Source organism: Anarrhichthys ocellatus, unplaced genomic scaffold, assembly GCF_004355925.1.
Source record: "Anarrhichthys ocellatus isolate YVR2014 unplaced genomic scaffold, GSC_Weel_1.0 scaffold4, whole genome shotgun sequence".
Lineage (NCBI taxonomy): Eukaryota > Metazoa > Chordata > Actinopteri > Perciformes > Anarhichadidae > Anarrhichthys > Anarrhichthys ocellatus.
This window is the reverse complement of record NW_022280034.1, coordinates 15,318,322-15,343,518: the sequence shown is the minus strand read 5'-3', so window position 1 is coordinate 15,343,518 and position 25,197 is coordinate 15,318,322. Positions and strand designations below refer to the sequence as shown.

General features: G+C 44.9%; 3 protein-coding genes across 7 annotated transcripts; 1 reads left to right on the top strand and 2 right to left on the bottom strand.

Annotated features, from left to right (window-relative positions):
- LOC116381184 (ER lumen protein-retaining receptor 2-like) lies at positions 1-6,160 on the bottom strand. Its single transcript, XM_031843092.1, has 5 exons — positions 5,855-6,160; positions 4,073-4,173; positions 3,685-3,843; positions 2,705-2,957; positions 1-864 (listed from the first exon to the last, which is right to left on the bottom strand). The coding sequence occupies exons 1-5, from the start codon at positions 5,943-5,945 to the stop codon at positions 830-832; spliced, it is 639 nt and encodes a 212-aa protein (XP_031698952.1). The 5' UTR covers positions 5,946-6,160; the 3' UTR covers positions 1-829.
- Positions 6,161-6,685: 525 nt separating this feature from the next.
- On the bottom strand, positions 6,686-24,648 carry mettl9 (methyltransferase 9, His-X-His N1-histidine). Of its 3 annotated transcripts, XM_031843087.1 has the most exons (13): positions 24,146-24,648; positions 22,682-22,876; positions 22,430-22,571; positions 21,855-22,001; positions 21,538-21,731; positions 20,802-21,004; positions 20,457-20,714; positions 20,120-20,317; positions 19,388-19,599; positions 8,882-9,072; positions 8,584-8,793; positions 8,072-8,256; positions 6,686-7,974 (listed from the first exon to the last, which is right to left on the bottom strand). In XM_031843087.1, exons 1-13 carry the CDS (start codon positions 24,439-24,441, stop codon positions 7,748-7,750), a joined length of 2,658 nt encoding a protein of 885 aa, XP_031698947.1. In that variant the 5' UTR covers positions 24,442-24,648; the 3' UTR covers positions 6,686-7,747. The 3 variants fall into 3 exon arrangements, with proteins under 3 accessions (XP_031698947.1, XP_031698950.1, XP_031698948.1); XM_031843090.1 differs by lacking the exons at positions 19,388-19,599; positions 20,120-20,317; positions 20,457-20,714; ... (4 more) ...; positions 22,682-22,876; positions 24,146-24,648 and adding exons at positions 9,810-9,971; positions 10,178-12,709; XM_031843088.1 differs by lacking the exons at positions 19,388-19,599; positions 20,120-20,317; positions 20,457-20,714; ... (4 more) ...; positions 22,682-22,876; positions 24,146-24,648 and adding an exon at positions 9,810-12,709.
- On the top strand, positions 10,252-15,591 carry LOC116381179 (zinc finger protein 791-like). Of its 3 annotated transcripts, none has more exons than XM_031843085.1 (7): positions 10,252-11,047; positions 11,357-11,559; positions 11,707-11,799; positions 11,892-11,987; positions 12,063-12,173; positions 13,112-13,235; positions 13,359-15,591. In XM_031843085.1, the coding sequence occupies exons 1-7, from the start codon at positions 10,951-10,953 to the stop codon at positions 15,458-15,460; spliced, it is 2,826 nt and encodes a 941-aa protein (XP_031698945.1). In that variant the 5' UTR covers positions 10,252-10,950; the 3' UTR covers positions 15,461-15,591. The 3 variants fall into 3 exon arrangements, with proteins under 3 accessions (XP_031698945.1, XP_031698946.1, XP_031698944.1); XM_031843086.1 differs by having other exon boundaries at positions 10,253-10,494; XM_031843084.1 differs by having other exon boundaries at positions 10,957-11,559.
- Positions 24,649-25,197: the final 549 nt, after the last annotated feature.

The window sequence follows — 25,197 nt, the reverse complement described above, 5'->3', positions numbered from 1 at the left end:
GTCCTCACTGGGTAATAGAAGGGGTGTTGAAATGAAGAAAGCCATTTACAATTTCCAACCCTTTACTTCCATTCACACAAAAAGCAACTGATACCAGTGTATTTTGAAGGCTTTAGAAGAAAACATGGCTCTGTGGGAAAGAGAGTTAAATGTTCTACATTGAATTCCTGCTCTACCAAGTGCACGGGAAACTAAAACAGACAGTCTTTATACATGGAAATGCAGAGTGGTCAAAAATAGAAAAGCAAAACATGAAGAATTTGACCACCAAAATTATGAGGATTCGACAAATTCCTCCCCAAATTGATTCAGGAAAAAAAACAATGCACATTTATTTCGATTGCAAATACTATTACAAACGCTCGAGTCGATAATATCCCACCACAAGAAGTCCGCTTCAATATCATACAACGCCAAATCAAAGGCAATTTTACATCTTCAGCTCTTTTTCACCAATGTGTCAAATCTTCAGCGTACACATTTTTCTGTAGAAAAAAATCGTGTTTTTTTGTTGTTTTTTCTTCCTTTATACAGATTATTAAAAAAAAGTTAAGGCAAGATGCATCAAACAGAAACCCGAAAGGCCACGGAGCAGCCTCTGCAGTTTGTTCTGATCCCGCTGATTCTGGATCAGAAGAAGGCTCAGCCAGCAGCTCCCGATCGCTCTCTGTCTCAGGCATCTTACACTGGCGGGAGGGGAAGAGGAGGAAGGTGGTGGTGGAGGGCGGGGGTGTGTGGGCGGGTGTCAGAGGTGTCCACTACCTCTCCTCCTCTCCTCCTCCCCTCAGATCCCCCTCTATGAGTCTCGCAAAGCGCTCCTCTGTGGCACTTAAGCCGGCAGACTCAGCTTCTTTCCTTTCAGCACTGAAACGAGACAACATGACAGCATTCATAAGAGCAAGAAAACAGCCTCATCGGTTCATACTAGTATTTGCATATTTTCTCGCTGCATGCACACAGTTATGGTTTTATGTGCCTAGAACTAGCGACCCTTTATTACACGACAATGCTCTGCCTATGAGCAATTCAACCAAAGAATGAAGTTTCTTTCTCACGCTTTTAATTTGAAGAGATAAAACTACAGTTTTTCACGAAAAAGCCTGAACTTAAAAAAATGAATTTGTGGAGGACTGTTTTGTGTTTATCTCATGAAACAGATATTAGTACTTTTGACGCCACTTCTTTTCTAGAATAACTGGGACATCGTTTCTGGAAAGAGGCGGAGCTGTTGCAAACTTATTTCATTTAATTTTTACATGCTGGGAACAGAACATATGAAATTCCATTCAGTATTTAATATTATGATTAGAATACTGGACTGTCTGGCAGGTTTGGGGCCATATTAAAAGGACCAGTGTGTGAGATTTAGCAGCATCCAGTGGTGACCATCAAGACCAAACTGAATTGCATCAGAGCTGTGTTTCATCCACTCTATTGTTTGGTTTTGAATGCTGGAGAATGACACAAGATCTCAACAGACCATTAACCTTCCACACCAAGAGTTTAAGGCGAATACTTCACATTTTCAAATGAAGAACTGTATGACAAATGCCAACAAGAATGCATGGAGACCATCCTAATGAGAAGAAGATGGATATGACATGTGCGGAGAAAAGACCCTGCTGATATTTCAAGAACAGCCTCACATTGGACACCAGAAGGGAAAAGAAAAAGAGGCCGACCAAGAAACGCATGGAGAAGAACTGTGGAGAAGGCGATGCAGAGCCTCAACCACTCATGGGGCACCATCCAGCGACTCGCCCAGGACGGATGGGAGGGGAAGACTTTATTTGCTGCCCTACATGCCAGGAGGCATAAAGGGCGATGATGATGATGATGAGTGGTGGAGACTGCAAGCAACAACGTACCCCCCTCTTTCCAAGCGCGTCTGAGAACCACGGTGGTCCTCATGAAGGTTTATTTGTCTTCATTACGCAAATCAGAAACCTACGAGTTGAGTTTGGCTGTAGTGGTGAACGCTGCTGAATGAGCCAGGAGTTTCTGTTGGTGGGTTCGCCTCGGATCAGGGCATCTGCTTCCACTGTAAGCACTCGCGGGGAGGTCAGTCGACATTAGATTGCTCTGTTTTGTCAAAATGATTTTAAATGTAGCAGCACTTCACTTTGTTTTTGTAGGCATCGCTAGGATTATATTACTACAAGGAGCTGCTCAGATCAACACGTGGTTATTTTTCATGACCACGTCTTTGCTTTTTTTAAAAACATTAAAAACAAATCAATTCAGAACGGCAATAGAATTAATTTGAAATAAAACTAAATAATGGTTCTAGAGCAGCAACAGTAATGTTTACAACAGCAAAGTTATTAATATCTCACTGGAAACTAATCTAAAATGTCAATATAATAAATCACATTCCTGAGTGATGTTAATAAATGATAATAATCATCAATGAAGAACACAGACATCAGATGGTATCAGTCAATCCTCATCCCGTCCTCTCAGCCAGCAGAGAAGTTTACCAGAATAAAGGATGTGCTGTTTGTCTGTAGAAGAGGACTCACTCCCCATGTAGATATAAACGGCTATACATCTAATCTAATGGAAATATAACCACTCTTAGTTTTAGGTGATTATACACTAACGACAACATCGTTATGAATTGTATTGCTTGATACCTAACCGACTACCAGAGCAAATAAGAAATACTTTTATAAAAATGAAACCTGAACGCAGCGGCACTCACCTTTCGTTACATACAAATAGAAGAAGTCGCAGTAGAGGATGGTCTGTACCACCCCAGCGACGATGGCGATCATGTCAAAGAACCCCTCGAAGTAGAACCTCCATATCCAGTTGATGAGGTAGAGGGCTCTGTAGAGTCCCAGGAAGAACAGGTAGTGGGTGGTGATGGTCTCCGCCTCGCCCGTCTTGCTGATCATGAAAAGCTGCGGCAGGATGGCCACCGACTCCAAGTAGATGGAGAATGTCCACAGAATCTGGAACAAGCAGAGGGGGAGACGGAGTGTTGGTGGGAACAATAATCATGGGAGGCAGATGTCTGAGATATGTGGCAACTGAATTCAAATACATTTGGTTTAACGAACTTCACCACTGAGTGGAAGGTGACACAGACCCAGACAGAGAGACAGAGAGAGACAGAGAGACAGAGAGAGACAGAGAGACAGAGAGAGAGAGAGAGAGAGAGAGAGAGAGAGAGAGAGAGCTTATGAATGAGAGTGTAGTGACTCCTGCACACATGGGAGAAGTTTGCCCTTCAGGTCTTTCTGCAAGAAATAGTGTTTACATGTTGCCTCGTCTATGATTTTCAGCTCACCTCTTGTATTGGCTTCAAATCCAAAATGTTGTATTTGCGCAGTTTTTAGTTTTCTTTGAGACTAACTGTCGTGTAAATGGACTGTACTTGTATAGCGCTTTTCTAGTCTTCCGACCACTCAAAGCTTTAACACTACATGTCATCATTCACCCATTCATACACTATATAATATGTCACAGCTGCGTGAGCAACTTGGGGTTAAGTGTCTTGCCCAAGGACACATCGACATGGACTAGCGGAGCCGGGGATCGAACCGCTGTTCCTCTGATTGAAGGACGACCTGCTCTACCACTGAGCCACAGTCACCCGTTTCTAGACTCCTCACTCCAAAAAAAAAAAAGCGCATCCTCCTGCCTCTACAGACATTGTGTCTGCACAGTATTGCTGACCTCCAGGGGAGAGAAGTCGTGGTTAACCAGGAAAGCCAGGCCGCCAACGGGGACGACCAGGAACTCCACTCTGAACGTGTCGTGGTTCCCGTCATAAGTCGCCTTGAACTTGGCGTAGATCAGGTACACGGTGGCGTACGCGCACCCGATGTAGATGACCTGAAAGACACGGACAGAGCACGACAAGTAAGATAATCACTTCACCCAGTGCGTACTGAACAGTCACGAATAGAAATGGAGGAGCAACGTCACACAAGTCCACGACATCTTACACAGCCATCCTTCAGCAAACACAGGCGTGCTGGCTTGGTGTACTAGTCAAGCCACGACACACGCAGAGTTCAGCTGCAGGATAAGAGAGTGAGGAGCGAACGTGCGAGTGTTTCACCTTCATGGTGGTGTTGTAGAAAGAGATGAAGGCGGTGAGCAGGTCCAGGTAGCGAGTGGTGAACACCAAGGCAAACAGGACCTGACTCTTTCCAGAAATGCCTGTGGGAAGACCGCAGAGGGCATTCAAACATGGTTACGTAAACATAGGTTTATTACTATATATACTCCTGCATATAACCCCATCCTAAGCAGTAAGAGCAGTGGGCTGCTGTAACACACCTGGGGAGCAACTTGGAGTTCAGCGTCTCACTCAAGGACACTTCAACATACAGTCAGGAGGGGGTCTGTGTACCAACCTTGTGGTTAAAAGGGACGACCCGCTCTACCCACTGAGCCACAGCCACCCCATTTATATCTAACCTTTCGGCATTTAAACGTACTCTTGTTTGCAAAGGTAGCGGCCAGAGCTCACAACACACAAAATGACATTTGGTTTGTTGGGCTTAAACTACTAGCAATGACATTTTAAAGCAAACAGCAACATCTCTATACAACTCAATTTACTCACTTCAAACCACAAACCTCACACAATGTGCCACAGTTCTCAAGTACTTTCTAACAACATACACCTGTTCACTTTATCTCCACGGCGGGAGGAAACCATTTTACTCATTCATAATCCAATGTTCACTGCAGCCAGCCTCTGTACAGATAACACAAACATCATGTCAGAGCCAAGACTGAGATTGGAAACTCGAAAATGCAAGTGTATAGTTTGTTTACCATTCTGTTTCACTAGCATGTAAGGGTAGTTTTAGCTACTTTAGTTCAGGAGCTTGGATATTACAAAGTCACACTGTAGCCCCTCTAATAAGCAGCGCGTATTGTAGGTTTGAGGATGTCTATCTGAGGGCAACTCCACAGTCTTCATCCTCACCTGCACTTGTCCCAAGCCTCTGTGTATCTAGTGTGTTGACAACACGCTTCATTCATTCACACCAACTGTCAGACTGGGATGGCGGGGACATGACATAGTCTACTTATAATAGATCAGATATGCAGCCGTTTAGAAGATTGACTTGCACGTGCAGAGGTATCTGGTTTAACCTCAAGCAAACAGCAGCAGTGACATAACTCGGAGGTGGACTGTCTGTCTTGCAGTGATACGACCCTAACCTTTGACCATCGGAGGAGCAGCAGGACAACGCAGCAAAGTCCCACCGTACGATCATTTAGCCAACCACTATTCAGTCACTAACTTTGCATCTCCAACTTGTGAGCTGTCGGTGCTGCCACGTCAGAGAGGTCGCACTGGGCTAACCCAACGTATGGGAAGAACAGGGGGCGACGTGAAACGTGAAGCTAGCACAGCCCCCCCCCCCTGACAATTGAAAGGACGAGGCCCAACATGCCAAACTAACAACTGCTGTGGCCCTCTGGGGCCCCCTTGTCCCTACCTGACGTTAATGCGGGGCCCGCTGCACTGTCAGGGCTAACGTTAGCTAGCAAGGCAGCTGCTGCTATCTAACGTTAGCTAGCACTTTATGGATGGCGTTACATATTTTCTTCCCAACATGAGTATTTATCAAGTTTCACGTCGCACCATGGTTCGCCGTGGTTATGACAGCGAGTGCCAGAAATGATGGCTAGCTGACGTCAGTGTTGCTAGCCAGCTGGCTAACGCTAGCCGAGAACTGGCTAACAAGCTCCGTCTAACGTGACAGAAGAAGAAGTTTCACAGCAGAGACTATTTTTCCTCGTCCAGTTAAGACGACAAGACGCCTTCTGTGCAAAACGGGAGGTCGTACAAACTGTAAAGGTACACGACGGACTTACTTACCGGCACAGGACCTGGTTTTCCATATTTTTAGCAGCAGGATGATGATGGCTGCTAGGTGGGAGAGATCCCCGGTTAGCCTGAAAACGTTCATGTTTGTGGGAGCTCCAGCAGAGGTAACCCGATTTAAGACTCTATAAAGAGCTCGGTTTGTCTGCGGTAACGATTAATTAGCGATCTGACGGTGTTGAATGACACCGTGACACTAAAATAGACTGTTTCTGGCTTCAGAAGATGGGAAAATGGCGAGCAAAGCGCGACGTGGCTCAGGGACGTGGCCAAGACAACGGTACCCAATGCAAGAACACGTTCGTTCGCTCAGCCAATCAGAAGACAGGGATGCACAGTTTGCATAAATTATGCTGCATGAATGCTGCCTCCAAGCTCTGTGGAAAATACAGTAAATACGAGCTTCCTCTTTCAGTTCTAGGTTGCACACGTACAAGGAAATGCACCAGGAAATTCACCTCAGCACTGTGTATAACATACTTGACACATAAGAACACATTCATATTTCAATTTAAACTAAAACGAAACTGCTGTTTATCACAGAAGTGTCAATATGTTATTTAATGAAACCATTTCCAACAAATGCGTTGGGACACACTTCATTTAGCCATTGAAGTCCGTGGTGAAACTTTCAGTCCTCCTGTTCAAAAGTTAAGTGAGTGAAAGTCAAGATAATGACTCAATCTCAGTCAGTCTCAGACTCAGTCTCAATCTGAACCCTATTTGAATAGGGTGTTTGGGACAGTCAGATTGTAATAATCTGACCGTAATCCAGATTGACAATTCTACGGTCTCTAAAATAATCTCAACCAATTTAACATCCCATTCATTATGTGTATTTTTTTTTATTCTGGGACCCATATGATACTCTTTCAATACAAATATTGCATTAATTGTAGGACGTTTTTAATAGTGCATTTGTGCACCACTGATTTAAAACGAGACCATGTAACTGTTGAAAGACTAAATAATATCTTCCTCTTACAATTAAAAAAACACACCCTTGCTTAGTGTACTTGGGTTTTTCTGCTACAGTGCTACCATTCGCGTGTGGTGGCTAATGTTGGTAAACTGTAGCTATATTGCTGTGTAACTGACAGCAATCTTTTTTTCCTACATACAGCTACACTGTTTTAGCATTAAAGCTGCACTAATCAGCAATTTTCATTTTAACAATAGGTCAAATGTGGGGACATCTGACAACATTAACATTACGTTGTGTAGTGGCAGCATTGTAGTAGTAGTGTAATTAACGACTCAGTTGTGTAACCTTTCTGTTCAAGTGAGGAGGGGTTCGATAATGACCCCATCCCGTAGCAATGTCCGTTCTCCCGACGCCCCAAGTTCCCAGCAGCAGTGCCAACATAACAGAGGAAATCACTGTAAAAATGTAAAAATCCCTGTTTAATTACAGTAAACTACTAGCAGCTGTGGTCGCCATCATTTTACTGTTATTTACTGTAATGTAATACAATGTTTAAATCAAGTGTGTGCATATACTGATCCTCTTCATCACAAACTGAAATATTCACCGAGGATTATTTTCATTCCACAATGATGAAACAATAAGCGTTAACATTTTCATGGATAACCGAACACCTACAGCATAGTGACATGTCTGAGAAGACTTGATCTTCAGTGGCATTTTAATACAGGCTAACTGTCGTTCAGTTAGTTAGTTTATTTAAAAAGTAGAGGTATCACTGTCACACTACATGGCTGGTAAATGTAGGAACTACAGTACCTGAGCTTCACAGCTGCCTCACCATTTCTAAAGAAATACCATCAGAAATACTGTGTTTTATGAATGAAGCGTACGAAAATTGCACCAAAATCCATCCAGGAGCGTTGGCGGGGTCTCCCACAGTTCCACGTTGCATTTGGTATTCAGGCAGACTCTGACCTCTCCTCTGAGGCCTTGAGAACAAAAACGGCATCGTCTAGAACGTAGTAATCGTTATACATGTCCCCTTCACAGAGGTACGGCAAGCGGGTCACGGCCTCCACCTCGAACCCCGCCCTCCGGAAAACCTCATTGGACAGGTTGGTCACTTGCTCCTCCCACGTTTTTCCTTTTACTTTAACGTGTTCTTTGGGACGCTGCCATTTTCCTCCTAAGAACAAATACAGATAGAATGGTTTTTATTTGCTTCATAGAGGGAGGTCTATGAAAATCATAAGCATAATGAGGCAAGTTGATTCCTGACTGACCGATTTCCACATAGGGCTGGAAGGGGAGCACTGCAGCCAGGATGAGCCTCCCCGTGTTGGGAACCAGCGACAGCTTAATGTCCCGCAGGAGATGCAGAGGATCGTCACAGCGGTCTAGCAGGTTCAGACAGCTGATCACATCGTACTGGAAATCAGTCTGCTGCCACTCGTCGATGCCCAGCAGTCTAAGCACGACAGAAAGAAAGAACAACCTGTTTTCAGATGGTAACAAATTGCTTTTAATGCTTCAAGGAAATTATAGTTTTAGCAGTCAAAAATGCTGACTTTCATTTTCTAATTCATTATTGATGCATTTGTGTAGTGAAGGTTGAGTTTCATTAATGGTAGCTTAACAACAAACTCAAAAATAAACCAGAAAAGTGGAAGCGACTTGAAGCTCAGAGCAACAGATAGGTGAGTCAGACATATGATCTGTTGTACTGATGGGATCCGTGTTGTGGGATGTTTATCAAACTGAAATGAGATGTGAGTCGGGGTGGTCTACTGCTCACTTGTAATTCCTCCTCTGGAGATGCCATTTCATGGGCGGCGAAACCTCGGTTACGTAGACCTCTCTGAAATGGGCACCCATCACCTCTGTGACACCCCCGTCCCCGGCTCCGAGATCCAGGAGCCTGTCGGCCCTCCACTCCGGGTCGATACGGAGCAGCCGCTGGAACTGCTCCGTGGAAAACACAAACATAGAGCCACGACCCAGAAACCTGGAGAGATGGAGAGCGGCATCAGAGGACGGTTGCACTACGGGGGGGGGGGGTAAAACGGAGACATAGGTGCGTCTGTGCCGCTCACCCGTTAATAGAGGTGCGAGAGACCAGTGGGCCAAGGACCGTTGATACGAACGAGTGATAGAGCTGGGTGAACAGCCAGCCAGACTTCTCCACGCTCTCCTTGAGAAAAGCCTTGGTGCCCGAGTCCAGGTGGCTCTGGACAAAGAGGGGTCGCACTGAATCTCCGAGCAGCTCAGGTCCGCACCGGTACCACTAGAGCAGCAGGGAGAAGAAGAATACTAAGTTAAGTCAAACTGAGGAAGCATTTACAGCAGCAATCTACTTCCACCTCCATGGTTTAAACATGGATCAAACCTTCTTATAACATATGTTACTTTTATTGGATCCTTTTGTGTTTTGTGCGATTGAACATCACATTTTCACGTCAATGTTTATCATCGTTGCAAATAAAAAGCCTGGAGGGAGCTCGAAATCCAGCGTGCAGATGCTCCTCTGTTGGTGTTTGGCACTCTCTCCCGCTGAGATTTTGTGAGTACCATTTAATGACATGTCATCTTATTTTGAAGTACAGCATCCAGTGTACCTTATTGGTGTTTCAATAGACAACTCTGACACAGAATCCACCCATTAATTCATCCAGGATTCATGCTTGCATGAGTTTAATTGCTAAAAACTAAAATGTGAGACTGGAATGTGCAAAGAATAAAACATAAAACAACAGATCAGCACACTTACTTGAGGGCACTGACAATAAAATAATGTAAGTAACTGTTAAAAAACGGCGGAAAGATCAACCCTCTTCTTTGGACAGCCTTGTGCCAAATTTAAAAATGTAACAAGTCCAACCTCTGTAGCTTGCCAATGGCAAACGGTGCACATACACGAGTCTGGCCTTGTTACGTGAATTGACCCTCGTTGGTCTATCAAAACGGGCAGCAATCCGGATCCTCCAAATTCACCTACCGGACGGGATTAAGAAGAATTCCTACCTCTTGCGTCTCAACCGCGGACGCTTCGTTCTCGCTCGCCATGTTCATAAACAGCGAGCGGGCGAGTGGGCTACGGACGTATTTCCCCGTCCACATCTTCCTGATGGAGACCAGGAAGGCGACGTAACCCAGCAGCCACGCTACAAAAACCAGTGTCCTCAGCTGTAGATGACACATAACGGACAACAACCCTGAGTAGGAAAGCGGACAGACAAGCGGCTGCAGTCTCGAAGACGTGAACGGACTGGCCGGTGGATTAGCACTGAGACGTACTCAATATTAGATGATGATAAAGGTGGTAATGGCAGCCAATTGTAAACCAACACGCCAGGGCATGTCTCCAATTCCAAGACAACAAACAAACAAACCTGGGGGTGCGGTGGTTTTTAAGAAAACCTGCTGCTATATACTCGCCATCTTAGCCTTGTAATCCCACTGTTCTATTGTTATTTCTCGCAGGTTACACAGATAGTCTTTCACCTGTGCGGTCTCTGCCCAGTATGTCAACAGACATCCACTTCCGCATAGTCTGCACTTCCTGAGTTACCGCTAAATGTGTCCCCGGATTCATCTAAATGCTCACTCTGTTTGTCTTTAACTGCTTAACGCCATGGTTTGTTGCCATTTCTGAGAGGAGAACGTAACCGGTGAAGCCGAATTATGCACCACGTGTCAGAGAAGACAGGTAGCAGTCATGTTTCGCAAAAATATACATATATTTATATATATATTTATCGCGTGTGACATCATCGCCGTGGCCTCGTTCCTTAAATATCCCGCTGAAAAACAGTTTTTTTTTTTAATGTTTGTTTCTTCGATGAACGTAATTTAACGTGTCAACAAAAAAGTGAGCATTAGCTATATATGTTGCATTATCTTTCTTCCAGGGTTTATTGTGTGAGTTAATTCTTGCTATTAGCTTTGTTTTTTTGTGTTGCGCAGGACTGTTGCGGGACAGTATTACGGTTGAACGTTTCACAAACGTCGCCCGTCGTGCCTCTCTTATTCAAACATGACACAGAACTCCGTTCTGAATCCGTCAAATTAAGACGACATTCGCGTTTTTGTTCCCCCAGACGGACATTGCCCTTGAAATGGAATTCAAGGACCGTGTCTGAATCTACTCTACAATTCGGCACGCATGGCATGCGTTGAACAAGACCCGTCGCGAGAGATGTTTAGCTTTCGTATTCGGTTCACTTGTCATTTCGATCATTTTCTTCCATTAAAGTATAACGGTGAGGACCGTAACAAGCAGTGTGTTGAAACGTTTCCAATTAACAGACCAAAACTTTAAGAAAAATGACCAAATCCTGCTCTACAAATGGGGCATCGAAATATAACAATTATGAATAATAGGCCTATTGTGCATCACATGATTTGCCGAAGAAATACCTTCTTCACCCTCCAACTATTTTATTTTAATTTTTTTAATATCATTCATCTATTCTACATGCTCATTTATTACAGCTTGTTTTTCCTGAATTACCACAATATTTTCTGTCTGTACTGCTTTTTAAACAACTCATTATTCTCTCGTTATCCAGCTGCCCCTCTGCCCTTGTCCTGTCTGCGTCTCCTGGTCCCACCGCTCCGGCTGGTCTCTGCAGCTATCTGGGAGACTGTCCAGCAGAAAGTTGTGGCCAATTACGGGCTGCTGGACGACTTTGTGACAGCAGTCACTGAGATCGTCCCAGAGCTTCTTAATCCCAGACAGAGGTGTTTGCTGAGCCTTGGCCTCCGGGCTCAGGTACCGTGTGAGGAAGCCAATATGTTGCGATATTGAGTTTCCTTTTGCAACTTATTTGCTGTTTAGAGACACACGACAACTCATACGTGTTTGCTCGTCACATACGGCTGAAGTTTAAAACATTTGTCAATTTTGTCTTGGTTTTAGCTGACACTGGAGTTGTGTCGCCCAGAGCAGACAATAGACATTAAGACCATTCAGCCACACCTGGACATAATCACTTCACTGTGGAACTCAGAGGTACATTTGTCTGTATTTCACACGTTTTGTGGTTTCTATTCTCTTCTCTTAAATGACAACCAGAACTTGCTGACTTTTGCCCTTTATCATAGATAAGAGATTCAGGAGATGGGTCGACTGCACCGGGCCTCCTTGGGCTCATTCACACCCTGCTTAAAGACCAGCAGGAGAGGCAGCACTTCTTCCAGGTACGTGTCTCCGGTTGTGTGATTTTGAGATATTTTCATCCTGACTGTTAATCAATGTCACTCGCTCAATTTTAGGACGTTTTCCCGGTGAGATTTGGAGACCAGTATTCTGAAGATATACAGATGTTTGTGGAGATATTCCTCTCGCAGCTTGACAAGTTACTTACTGTACCAAATCATAAACAGGTATACACAGCATACACTGTGCTGTAAAGACATTTACGGCATTTCAAAGTAAAAGAATATTTCAGAATTTTGGGAAATACGCTTATTTGCTTTCTTTCCAAGTGACATAAGTAGATTTATATCAACCGCAAGTCAGTGCGTTAAGTATGAAGCTGGAGTCAGAACATGATTAGTCTAGCTTAGCGCAAAGAATGGAAATGGGGAAACCGCTTTCCAAACCATAGGCTGTATGGAAGAAGTGGACATAGTCACCGTGAAATCACCCGTTTGTTTGCCGACTACAGTTTTGAAGCCTCGAGTTTGGTTTTCTGGCCGTCGCCAGCTTAGTTTTTTCCATCTTGAAGTGACCCTAGAGGGTGGAGTTAAGTACAACCAAACAATGACATTTTAGGCCGCCAAAATATTTCGATTATCTTTTTAGAGAACTGAAAACACTGTGAAAGGGTTAAAGTTCCAAGACAACACCGTAGTAGCGATGTGTCAATCACAAGGTAGCCCTGCCCTAAAGCATACTCTGCTTTATGGTCCATTTGACTCTAAATGGACCATAATTTACTAAATGAACATCATGCTGTGTTGAAGAAGACTTAAAACTAGAGATTGAGACCATAAACTCATGTTTACAATGTTTACTGAGGTAATAAATCAAGAGAGAAGTAGAGTCATTTTCTCATAGACTTCTATACAATCTGACTTCTTTTTGCAACCAGAGGAGTCGCCCCCTGCTGGTCAGTAGAGAGAATGCAAGTTTAGGGTACTTCAGCATTGGCTTCATTTTTCAGACCTGGTCCAAAGTAGAGAAATACCTCTACCTATGGAGCTCACAAATGAATACATTGTAAATTGTAAACTACATCTCATTCTTGGAAAGAAAGCAACTGAGCATTTTCCACCACAATGTTTAACAATTCAATTGATGTGATCTTTCTCATGAGCAGGTTGCCTGTATGCTCAGCGACGTGCCTGCGGTTCTGTCTGAATGTCTGCAGTCTTTCTGTCAATCTCAGGAACTTAAGTCTCTCCTGGAATATCAAAAAGACCTCGCTCAGCTAAATGAAAGTGGTAAGCATGCAGTGTAGTTTGGATGTAAAACTGACATAATGGCGGTATAACATTCACGGTAGAGCTGATATATAAGGCACTCAGCAGTTTATCTAGTGGTAACTGTGTATTTCATATTTTCAGATAATCAAACAGTTGGTGCCAGCATTTGTTCAGCACTCTGTCTGCCACCTTTGACAACAGCCGTGACCGAACAAGAAGAAAGGCCACTAGAAGTAAATGTGTTAACCGATTACATGGAAGCATTCAACAAAGAACTGATAGTGGAGACCACTACACTGAGAAAAAGTGCAGCTGACGTAAAGACGGAGAGCGACGGACCAGAGAGCAGAGAGACCGGAGGCTTGGAGAATCAGTCCATGGTTAGCGGTGGAGCAGGAGTAGAGGACGAGATCTCCCGCTCTGTTCAACATCTCAACTCTTTGGACGGGGATAAGACGAGTGTAGACTCCTGTGCCGTTGAGATCCAAGCAGGTTACAATGTTGAAATCCTTGCTGAGAAACCTGTTACCACAGAGAATAAGCCCTCTGCTGAAGACTCCGTGGTCGATATTAGAGAGGACGAAAAGGTTCAGGCATTGGTTAGAACTACAGATGACAGTGAGCACAATGTCATGAGCCCTAGTGAGACAGAAAACTGCACGAAAGAAGAAACTTCCAGCAAAGTGCAAAACAACATATCTAATGTAGTGCCGTCGCCTGTACTGTGTGCACCTGCTGTGGTCACATCCCAGAGGCCTGTCAGAGAATACCGAGGTCTAAAGGTGAAAAACATTTCAACAACAACCAAAAATGAGCTGCCAAAGAGAAATCCTCGAGTCCCGTCAACCAGCAAGACTTGTCCCTTATGCGGTAAGACGTACAGTCGCGCGTCAGATATGAGACGACATCAGAGGACCCACACCGGAGATCGGCCTTTCCGATGCTCGCGGTGTGAGAAACGCTTTCAGTTCAAGCACGACCTTAAGGTGCACGAGTTAAATGTATGTCGAATCGCTCTGCCACGGCCTCAGAACTCGCCCTCTGAAACGCACGAAGAAAAAGACGCTCAAGACCCAAAGCCAGGCGAAGTTCGCAGCCAACTCCGAACTCTGCCTACGGAAGTCGGGATAAATCTGAAACAAGTGGGGGCTCCTTCAGGAGAGGGAGTGCCTGTTCCCACCCAGCAAAATACCAAATCATTCAGCAGCAAAGTCCAGTTAGGAGACATGAAGGAGCAGAGTCAGGAACCTCCTCGGGGTAATCAGAGAGGCAGGAAGTCAAAGGGTTTCAACTCGAGAAATACACACAAACCCACCGATACCTCACTGTATTGTGTGGAATGCAACAGGTCTTTCCCAGACAAGGCGAGACTTAAAATGCATAATCTGAGACACAAGTCTCGTTCGTGCACTAAGTGCGGTGAGAATTTCAAAGGTTTCATAGACCTCAACCAGCATTATGTCGACGTGCACGACTTTAGAGGACCTTTTCCCTGCACCTCGTGTGAACGAACGTACACGGCTTTGAGAGGTCTGATCAGGCACGAGAGGTTCCACACGGGCGATCTCCCTTTCAAGTGCCCCAAGTGTCTGAAAGCGTTCGGTTACGCGTCCGCTCTGACGCTGCACGACCGGACTCACACAAAAGAGGCTCCGTTCCTCTGCTGGGATTGCGGGAAAGGCAGCAGGTCCAACGCCGCTCTGAAGAGGCACAGGCTGTGTTGTCACGGCGGCACCACGGAGAAGCGCTTCTGCTGTGAGCACTGCGGACAAGCCTACGTGCTCAAGAGGAGCCTGGACCTCCACGTGGCGAAACTACACACCGGCGTGCGCTACCCTTGCTCCCGCTGCGGCAAACTGTTCCGAAGTGCGAGTTCGTTGACGAGACACGACCTGACCCACAAGGAGGAGCGGCCGTACTCGTGCGTCGAGTGCAGCAAGAGTTTCAGGTCGGTGTCGGAGCTGAAGATACACACTCGCTACCACACCGGGGAGAGGCCGTTCAAATGTCAAGAATGTGGCAAGGGGTTTGTGCAGTCCTATTACCTCACTGCACACATGAGGATGCACACGGGGGAAAAGCCGTACAAATGCCCGACATGTGACAAACGTTTTAATAGCGGGGGTATTCTGAAGAGACACCAAATGATACATACGGGAGAGAAACCCCATAAATGTTCAGCCTGTGAAATGGCATTCAGTCGGCCAGAGCTTGTAAAAGCTCACGCAAAGAAGTTTCATTAAATCTATTGATTTTTTTTAAAACCCCAAAAAAGTGTTTTCTTTGATTAGTAATTCAAATCTCTCACAGGATCAATAAAATGTCTGTAAGTGAGCTCTAATGTGCCTTTAAATAAATAGTGGTTATTACTATTGTTTGTCTTCACATTTGTATCATTGTAAAAGGTGCTGAGCATATCTATCGCCTCCATCACTGGGGCACGCTCGCACTAAACTGGTTAAACTACATTCAGGACACACCTGGTTTTGTTCAGAGTTGTTTAAAAGGCGCCATAGATACAGTTGTAAGGAGTAATGTGACTAACTGTACATAGTTATGTTACTTTTTCAATAAGTGAGGTGGGATTATTGTGAGTGAATGTTTTCACTTTTCAAGTAACTTGTCCAACACCGTTTACCAAATGAGTCGTTTCCGTATTTCACCAGTGAGGATGTTTTCTTCATACATGGGTACAATAGCATCCTCTAATATCTGAGGAATGGTTCAGCCGTCACTAGCAAAGTCCTCAACATCTTAATCTCATCCAGTAATGTTCCATACTCTTACTTCATTTTATTGTTAGTCTATCTTTAAAGGAAGAATGTAATATTTATTATATATATTTATTATTATCTGTATTTATAACATAACTGTTTTAATCAGTGTATAATGACCTGAAACTAGGAATGGTTGTTTTCGTTAGCTCAGGGTCCTTTTCCGAGAGACAGCGAGATCCTTCTTGTGGCACTGGCACCTCTGTGGCACTCCGCGGCAAGCGGCAGCTGTGGCAGGCGAGCGGTACTAGTTCGGCACCCGTCAAGAAGCTGCTGAGCTGAGGGGGCGGAGCCACATTTCCTGAGAACACACATTGTTGATACAACAGGTCAGCTTCCGTAAATCAGTTTTATGGTTTTAGTTGAGTCACCGGAGCCACCCGTTCTCTGTATGCATCCTTAGAGTAATTACGTTGTACTTTTTTGTTTCTCACTCATTTTATTTAAGTATGATTTTGCTGGTTTTGCAACAAAAGGCAACATAATACACTTTCCACTCTCTGGCACACCCTCTGGCAGCTTGTGGCACCTACTGACATACATATACATACAGTATAAGCAGAGGAAGAGTGAAGATATTTTCAGACATATTTTTGGATTGGACATTTTATGGGTTTTAATTTAAATTTTTTTTTTTTTATATATATACTTTTAAATGATAATAAAACGGATGATTTATTTTCATTATTTTAGCCGATTATTGTAAATGACTGTAAAAGTAATAATTTGGAAAGTGTATTATGTTCCCTTTTGTTGCAAAACCAGCAAAATCATACTTAAATAAAATGAATGAGAAACAAAAAAGTACAACGTAATTACTCTAAGGATGCATACAGAGAACGGGTGGCTCCGGTGACTCAACTAAAATCATAAAACTGATTTACGGAAGCTGACCTGTTGTATCAACAATGTGTGTTCTCAGGAAATGTGGCTCCGCCCCCTCAGCTCAGCAGCTTCTTGACGGGTGCCGAACTAGTACCGCTCGCCTGCCACAGCTGCCGCTTGCCGCTGAAGTGCCACAGACTGCCGCGGAGTGCCACAGAGGTGCCAGTGCCACAAGAAGGATCTCGGCCCTGCACCCTTTTCCACTGAGTCCACCATGTCACACCACACACACACACACACACACGCGCACACACGGCCTCCGTGGAGACAGTTCAGTGAACCAGGTGAAGTGAAGATTACTCGAGTTGACAACTACGCTGGTCACTGTACGTGCAATAGAACAGTTTGCGAGTAAAAAGCAGATACTTTATCAATACTCAACTGTTGTTCAACTAGCATGAACATGTAAACGAAAGTGAAACTTAATCCGATCGGCGTCTTCCACAGTCTGCCGTCCACCGCCGCTATGTTTACAAAAACACAGCAGGAAAGATCGGCCTTTTCTTCTGTCTTTTTACAAACAAGCTGTAACAGAAGCGGTCCTTCTCCCGTCCGATTATCTCAGTTAGATCTTGTAAACTTCTGTGCCAGGAGGAATGACTGATACCATCTGATATGTGTTAATTATTGATTAACATCATTTATTCACTTAATGGCTTTATATAGTGACGTTGCTGTTGTAAACACTTCCGTTTCTGCTGTAGAAACAATTAGTTATATCTAAATTATAAATATCTTCTAATCCTGTCTGTTCTGAATCGATGTGTTTTTTAAAAGGTATTATTTAATCATGAAGATTATTGATAAGAGTAGCTCCTTGTAGTAATAAACACCTAACGATACCTATCCCTACCTGAGGACCACCGTAGGTCTCAGACACGCTTGGAAAGAGGGGCGAGTGGAGGGTACGTGGTTGCTTGCAATCTCCAACCTCACCACTCGATGGCGCTAAATCTCACACTGTACCTTTAATAAGTCTGATCTCTTTCCACGTTCTGACAAAAACAAATAACTCTTCAAACAGACAGATTGTACGTTTGCATTTGCCCAGCAGAAAAATACTTTTACTCAAAGAAATACAAACTAAAAAGTTGTGTTTTAAATAAATTTATATATATATATAAAAAAAAAAAAAAAATAAAAAAAAAAAAAACACCCACTGAAGCAGAACGAACACCTATCGCTTGTTTTTCCTTTTGTAACATAGAAAACATTCTGAACAGGCTTGTTTGGTAGCCTGAACAGAGTCAAATAATCAAGCAAAGAGTTGCCGACTTCAACACAAAATGTAACAAACACAGCCCATGATGACAGGGGTTGAAAAAAACAGCAAAATCAGAGTACAAAAAAACAAAAAACTAAGAGGGTTAAGTGCAGCACTGGTCAGAATCATATAACGTAGATTCAGTCAATTTTCTTCAGTTCCATATTCAAATAATCTGCTCAAGTACATTGTCTCTAGATCCGTAACATGCAAGCTTGATGAAGCACATGGTCAAATACGCATGGGAATATACTTTATCTCATAGGATATTTGTAAAATCTGAAAAAAAAATATCTGTAGATGTACAGTGATTAAGAAATTTCATTTGCATGAATCAGCAGAAAAAAAAAAAGAACATCCACTCCATAGATAGTGTTTTCTTTACTACATTCATTTCACTGAACAAAGAGTCCACATATATCAAAAAAAAAAAAAAAAAAAAGATTCCAAAATATCATGTTGTGATGTTTAAATGTTCTTAAAGACCCCACTTATAGCTTTTAGTTAATTATTACTAGATAGTATCTGTGCCTTGGGAAATGGAGAAACACTCAAAAGATCCAAAGATACACGTGTACAACGGAATACTGCATATCTACTCACGACTGGGTTAGGTAGGTCAACATGGAGGCTAGCTGCCGGAGACGGGAACGTCCACACGCACGTTACACACGCTTCCTTCCCTTTAGCAGAATACACTACTGGTGACTCCGCTCTGTCGCTTTCTCTATCCGACAAACAGTAAAGCACTTGTTTGTAATGCTACCAGGATGAGGCTCCTTTCCGTCTTGGGGGGGGGAGTTTCAGGACTCCTCACTTGTCCAATAAAAGTCTCTTTTTCTTTTCCATTCATTTTTTTTTTTGATCTGGAAATCTTGGATTTGTGAAAATGTCTGCCTGTGCTTCTTCTTGCCGTCTGGGTCTCGAGCGTCATCGGCAACTCTTTGAATTTCAAATTTGGTTTCAGTTTTTGCATCGTACTGTATTTCATGGTGCTAAATATATGGAGGACGATTTTGGGGGCGGGTCATTCTGTAGTTCTGCGGGTGTTTCCGAGTCTCGTCTAGTTTTGTTTTTTTGGCACCTTGGAGTTGATGATGGAAGGGTGAGAGTGGGAGGTGTGAGGCTAAATGCGTACAGGAGAGCAAGGGGTCAGGATGCAGACCGGCGTGTGTGTGTGTGTGTGTGTGTGTGTGTGTGTGTGTGTGTGTGTGGGGAGGCTACTTGTCACCGATCTGTTCACTGACCCCCGCTTCTCCGGCTCTGTCCGTAGTGCCGTTTTTGTTGTTGTTGTTGTTGTTGTTGTTGTTGTTGGCGGCTGCTCCACCCTCCTCTTCCTCCTGTGTTTTCACCCTCTTTGATTGGGGTTGGCCTTGCAGTTCTCCGTTCTGCCTCTTGGTAGGGAGGGACGCCGAGGCTGAGGCGTGGGCCGCCAGGAGGTGAAGAGGGTTTGCAACGGCTGGTAGAAAGAAGAAAGAAAGGAGTTATTACGACCACTTTGAATCGGCAGAGACGAACTACATGCACTCGTCTTATAGCTATGCTTACATAGTGATCTTTGACCTCTTGTGTTTTTATGACATAATGCTCATACTTTACCCTTGCTATGTACCGTACACAATACTTTTTTCATATGATCCTTCTCACGTGGGTCAAGGATGAAAACATCCTTCAGCAGATATACACATCACAAAAACGACCATGCAGGAGCTGCTACGTGTCAATTTACGTGCGAGTGCAGGATAAAGACACTCAGCCCGACATGGCGGGACACCGTACGCTACAGCTTTCAGTGCAATCGGGGGGGGTTTCATATTGCCGTCTGTCCCAGCTCACTTCTCTTGCAAATCGGTTTTCATGCTATTCCTCTAATCGATAATTGGTGTGGGTTAAGCACAGTAACGTAATGAAGAAGAGGGATTGGATGTCTTAGTTGCTGTGTGTGTGTGTGTGTGTGTGTGTGTGTGTGTGTGTGTCACCTGTGCTAGCAGCAGCACTGATGGGGATCAGATGGGTCCCGTTTTGCGTGATGGCCTTTATCGGGAGCTGGTGCTGGCCGAGCGGGGCTTGTTGCACGATGGTTACCGTCGTCAGAGGCGCAGCCTGAGAGCTCTGGATGATGCGGCTGACTCCGCCTATCGACGAGGCTGTGATGGATGGGATCGACCCCACTTTGACTACGAGCAGAGAGAAAAAAAATCATATTAAACTCAGTTCACACATGCAGTCTAAAACAGCATGCTTTGCGACAGCAGGTGGCTGCCACACTTCCTTCGCAGCAGAACTGCTACGAGTGAACTGCTACCAGGAACTCACGCTTGATCTCTCGGTGCTCTCCGCCTCCGTTCTCCTGAGGTCCGGGTCTCACCATGGCAGCGGACTGTCCGCCGACAGTTGCCATGGCGACAGCCGGGATCTGGTGGAGGACGTGCACCGTCTGCATGATGGGGGCGGAGCTAACCGACGTGGTTACGATGGCTGGCGACGCCATGGTGTAGGTCACAGGCTTCATGGTCGTTTGAGGCATCTGGCGCTGCACGGTGATCAAGACCGGCTGGTTGTTGAGGTGGGAGCCTGGCAGGGGGGACACACACATAAAAGTGAGTACTATTTTCATTTTTACCTCAGAGTTAAAAATGTCACAAAAAGGTTATGCTTTACCAGGGGAGCTCTGTGCAAAGCGGGCCTCTTGGATGACAGCGAGCTTTGGCTGGACTGTCGTGGTTTGGGTGGGGGCTGGTGGAGGTGTTGGCTCTGGCTCCATGGGGACTGGGGACCCCTCTCTGGACAGGCTGTCTGGAGTCTGGACCCCGCTGGAGTGGGCAGACAGTGGCCCTGTGTGGCTGGGAGAAGCTGGAGCGCTCCTAGGGTGGATGAAGAAGTAAGGTTGATTCTGGACATATGTTGTAGCCGTACAAACTTGTGCAGTAACACACTCGTGTCTGAATTAAAGGGGACACATCAGGGAAACTTTTTCGGTGCTTGTGGACGTACATTTGGGTATCTGGAGTGGTAAACTGTGAAATAAGACGACAGTGGGCTGCCTAGATCAGAAAACATTTGATTCAACAAGCCAATCAAATTTGGCTCCCCTTCTTATGTCCCATGCAGGCTCATTGGGATATACCGCCCCACATCTGAGTAAGTTAGTAAGGGGCACCTTCTTTTTCTCACAAGCCAATCAGAGCAGACAGGGCTTTTTTTTGGAGAGTAGAGCTTAAAGAAACAGGCTCTAAAACGGAGCGTCTTAAGACTGACGGTGAATACAGATTTATTCAGAGAAAGAAATTGTGTTTTTTGAACATTAAAGCATGTAAACATGTTCTAGCAGAAACCCCTAATACAAGCACGAACTTGAAAAAGGAGCCTGATGTGGCCCCTTTAAAGGGCTCTATACCTGGAGGAAAGAGGACCCACAGGGGTCCTGAAGCAGGGCACTCCCCTCGGCCGGCGCTTCCTGAAGGCCTGATCTATCAGCTTGCCCTCGGAGGAGGGGTCGATCCTCCAGAAGGAGCCTTTGCCCGGCTCCTCCTGAGAGCGGGCCACTTTGATGAAGTACCGGTTCAGTGACAGGTTGTGGCGGATGGAGTTCTGTGAAAACACCGACACGCACGCGGAGCGTTACCAAAAGCCGTGCAACGAACGGTGTATGCGTTACTATACAACCACATACTGCAATTGTAAACAACGGTACCACGTAGTGAAGACTCTGACCTGCCAGCCTTTATCAGCTGTTCTGTAGTAGGGGTAGTTCTTGGTGATATGGGTGTATATTCCATTCAGCGTGAGCTGTTTATCCGGGGCCATGGTGATCGCTTGGACTATTAGTTGTGCGTACGAGTACGGAGGTTTGGAGTCATCCTGTGGACAAGAAAAGAAAAGAAAAGAAAAGAGGAAGGAAATGTTTTTTTATCAATGAAATGAAAAAGGTTTTAGTTAGATCACAAGCGCATACATGCACGAACACGCACAGACTTAGCAAAGTTCAACCAAATCCTGTGCTCCAAAGTCTATGTTGTTGTGAGCGTTGGGTAATTTTTAGACTTCAATGAGTAACCAGGGATGGTGTTCGCAGCGCTCAGACGCCAATAGGAATCCACTGAGATTCTCTGAAGTCTGCCGTCTTTGTCGTGCACCCCCTCTTGTTTGCTTCTTTTTTTAAATGTATTTCAAGAGAATTTTTCAGACACACAAAACTGTTTTCATCCACGTTCCGATTGGCCGGCTCTACGCTCCGATTGGCCGGCTCTACGCTCCGATTGGCCGGCTCTACGCTCCGGACTGCTCACCTTTGGGCTGTCTTCACCTGAGGCCTCTTTGTCGTTTTCTGATTGGGAGTTGTCCCCTATTAGGTCAGAGGCCAGGACGCGGCCTGTCCTGTAGCTGGAGAATCCAGCTCCCCGAGGACTTGACGGACAGGAGTTTACCGCACTGAGAAAACAAAAAAACATCTGGAATTCTGAATTCATGTGACAAAACAACCACTTCAATGAGAAAAATGTAGACAATGTTATCACTGTACACTTCAGACCCCCTCTCACCTGAGGGTGCCAGTAGGTGAAGGCAGTGGGCTCATGAGGTGGGCAATGTTGTCAGGAATGTTGATGGTCAGAGGGGAAATTTGGGGTTGGACGGGCTTGACCGGTGATTCCGGCACGTTCCTTGGCTCCTTCTTGTCATTGGACAGGGCTGTGAACGTGATCTTTATACTTGTGCTGGGGAACCGGAAACAACACCTGGGAACAGAACACAGGCAGAAACGCTGAGTGCGTGTTTTAATGTCGATACATTTCCACTTAAATGTTTATTTGTCTGCATTTGAAGACAAATGACCTAAGTGGGAAACACAATGCTTACTACAGACGGACAAACGAGCTTCCTGCCTGGCAACAAGCAGGCCAAGGAGGTCCAACTGAGGCCAAGAGAGGAGCACCGAGTTTCAGCCTCGCGGTTTAAATATGGACGTCCAGCAGTACTCATCATGTCTAACGTTTCTCATTTATTATTAATAGGGTATATTTGGACCTGCTGCTGACACTTTCCAATGATTTACTCCTGTGGTGTGGTGACCACATGGACATATCATACCTACACATTAATAAAGATTAAATGTAAAATGTGAGCTACCACAACAACAATTCAAGCTGAGTTTAGGGAGATTACCAACTGAGAGGGGAAAGGACTGACAAACAAGCTGAGCAGTGTCAACATACCGACAGGGTATGTGAGGCCAAGTTGACATTGAGCCAGCTCACACTACAACACTGGCCTTAGCGTCGTAGTTGACGTTGAAACACGTAAAGAGAATGTGTTGTGCCCAGTATCTAACGGCATAAAAGTAAAATACGTTGCATATTGTGTTGCAGCATGTCAGACACACTACCCTACAAGTCCAACTCTTAGCATGTGTTGCTAGCATGTTAGGTGGGACAGTAGCAGTTGAGCGTTAGCCAAACAATACAATAAGTTCTCTAGTTTTGCGCCAAATCCTATAACAATTATAGCTAATTTAATGTTGCTCACTTTGCTATCAGTAAACACAGACATTGGGGGACATGTATTAAAGACAGTTTTGAATGGCTTGAGTTCACTGTACAATTCGGAATGCACGAAACACCGGTTAGCAGAAAATAAATAAAATTATTTTTTCATGTATTTTACATGAAGTCTATCTTCCACGTAACATTAATGCACTATGGCGAGTAACTCTCTTGACAACACTAAAGTGTGTTGGTGGACTGTATGCCGAATAAACCAGATACAAACCATTAACAGCAGGTGGTGAATCAAGTTAAATGTGTTTTGGGGGATTACCGTTACACCGTTTGGCATAGAGAGGTCCTGTGACGTTTTCGCCATACAAATGAGCAGCACGCATTCGACTTACGCTACTTGACACAGCACGTGCAAACACCGCTGCGGGACAACAAAACAATAACAACACACGAACACCACAAATCCGCAAAATGTTTGTAGTTGAAGCAAACTGGTCGTATCAATCTTACATTCGTGGAAGCTGGAGCGGTGGCGCCCCTCTTCTCTGGAACACCCCATCAACAAACACCCCGTTTTTTCCGAGGCAACGGAGGTAGAATTCCCCCGTGCCGGTGCCGTCTTCCCCCGCGGTGAATATTTCGAGGTGCCGCCGGGAGATAAAGCTGGAGTGTCCCATGCTGACATCCACCGAACCCTGGGAGGAGTTCCGGCCGATGGTCACCGACCTTTTCTTCATCAGATACTCGAATTCTCGGCCCTCCAGCCGGGCTACAGCCGACCCCGACATCCCGCTTACCACCGCCATCTTCAGATGTATCTGGTGGAGATTTGGAGGTGTGTGTTGAGCGGAAACGTAGAAGCGGTTGCAGGGAATTGAAGGGGGGATATTTTTGGTTTCGTGAAAAAAAGGGGGGGATCAAATTTTACACCGTGGAGAATTTGGCTAGGAACGTGCCAGACCGGGGACACAGCGGCTCCGACCCACCGCCGCGAAGAAGAGGAAAAAGAGAGGCACGTCGGCCAATCAAAACCGGCCAAACGGACGGAAGTGCCGCGACGGACAATCCGTTAAACCAATGGGAAGCCGGCCTGGGTAGGCAGATGTGTGGTGCTTACCAATGACAACAATAATAAAAATAACCGTATAAAATAGAGGTCGGTTGCACTGCAGGTTGACACGCAGATGGGTGGAGAGATGTAAAAAGCGGCGCAGTGATTTATAGGAGGTGATTTTGACATTTTTCGACGTACTGTACTATGACTTTTTTCAACATACAATGCTATAAGTTTTTTCTTGATATTTTTTGCCATGACATTTTTCTACATACTATAACTTTTCTTTTTGGACATCCCCATTAACAAGTTCTGTTCTGTAAATGGCTCTACTTTTGTTCACTTCTCCAAAGATTTTCTCGACTCATCTTCCCTGTTTTATTTTTAACTGACAGCATTTAATGAACCAGCAGACTTGTTTTGGGATCATTGTACTAAATATTCTGATGGTACCACCAAACGCAGTGGTGGGCCATCAGAGCCAGCTAAGCCTTCTCTGCTGGCCTAA

What these genes read in the sequence shown, in the direction of transcription:
- mettl9 (XM_031843087.1), bottom strand. Translation starts at nt 24,441, where the DNA reads ATGGCGGTGGTAAGCGGGATGTCGGGGTCGGCTGTAGCCCGGCTGGAG. An exon ending in CAGTGCTGCTGCTAGCACAG is followed by an intron (nt 19,600 to 20,119) that starts GTGACACACACA and finishes TCTTTCTACCAG; the next exon opens with CCGTTGCAAACCCTCTTCAC. An exon ending in CCAGCCCTATGTGGAAATCG is followed by an intron (nt 7,975 to 8,071) that starts GTCAGTCAGGAA and finishes ATTTGTTCTTAG; the next exon opens with GAGGAAAATGGCAGCGTCCC.
- LOC116381179 (XM_031843084.1), top strand. Translation starts at nt 11,134, where the DNA reads ATGGGGCATCGAAATATAACAATTATGAATAATAGGCCTATTGTGCAT. An exon ending in AGAGGCAGCACTTCTTCCAG is followed by an intron (nt 11,988 to 12,062) that starts GTACGTGTCTCC and finishes GCTCAATTTTAG; the next exon opens with GACGTTTTCCCGGTGAGATT. An exon ending in CTGTACCAAATCATAAACAG is followed by an intron (nt 12,174 to 13,111) that starts GTATACACAGCA and finishes TCTCATGAGCAG; the next exon opens with GTTGCCTGTATGCTCAGCGA.
- LOC116381184 (XM_031843092.1), bottom strand. Translation starts at nt 5,945, where the DNA reads ATGAACGTTTTCAGGCTAACCGGGGATCTCTCCCACCTAGCAGCCATC. An exon ending in GAAAACCAGGTCCTGTGCCG is followed by an intron (nt 4,174 to 5,854) that starts GTAAGTAAGTCC and finishes GTCTTCCCACAG; the next exon opens with GCATTTCTGGAAAGAGTCAG. An exon ending in TCTACAACACCACCATGAAG is followed by an intron (nt 3,844 to 4,072) that starts GTGAAACACTCG and finishes CGTGTCTTTCAG; the next exon opens with GTCATCTACATCGGGTGCGC.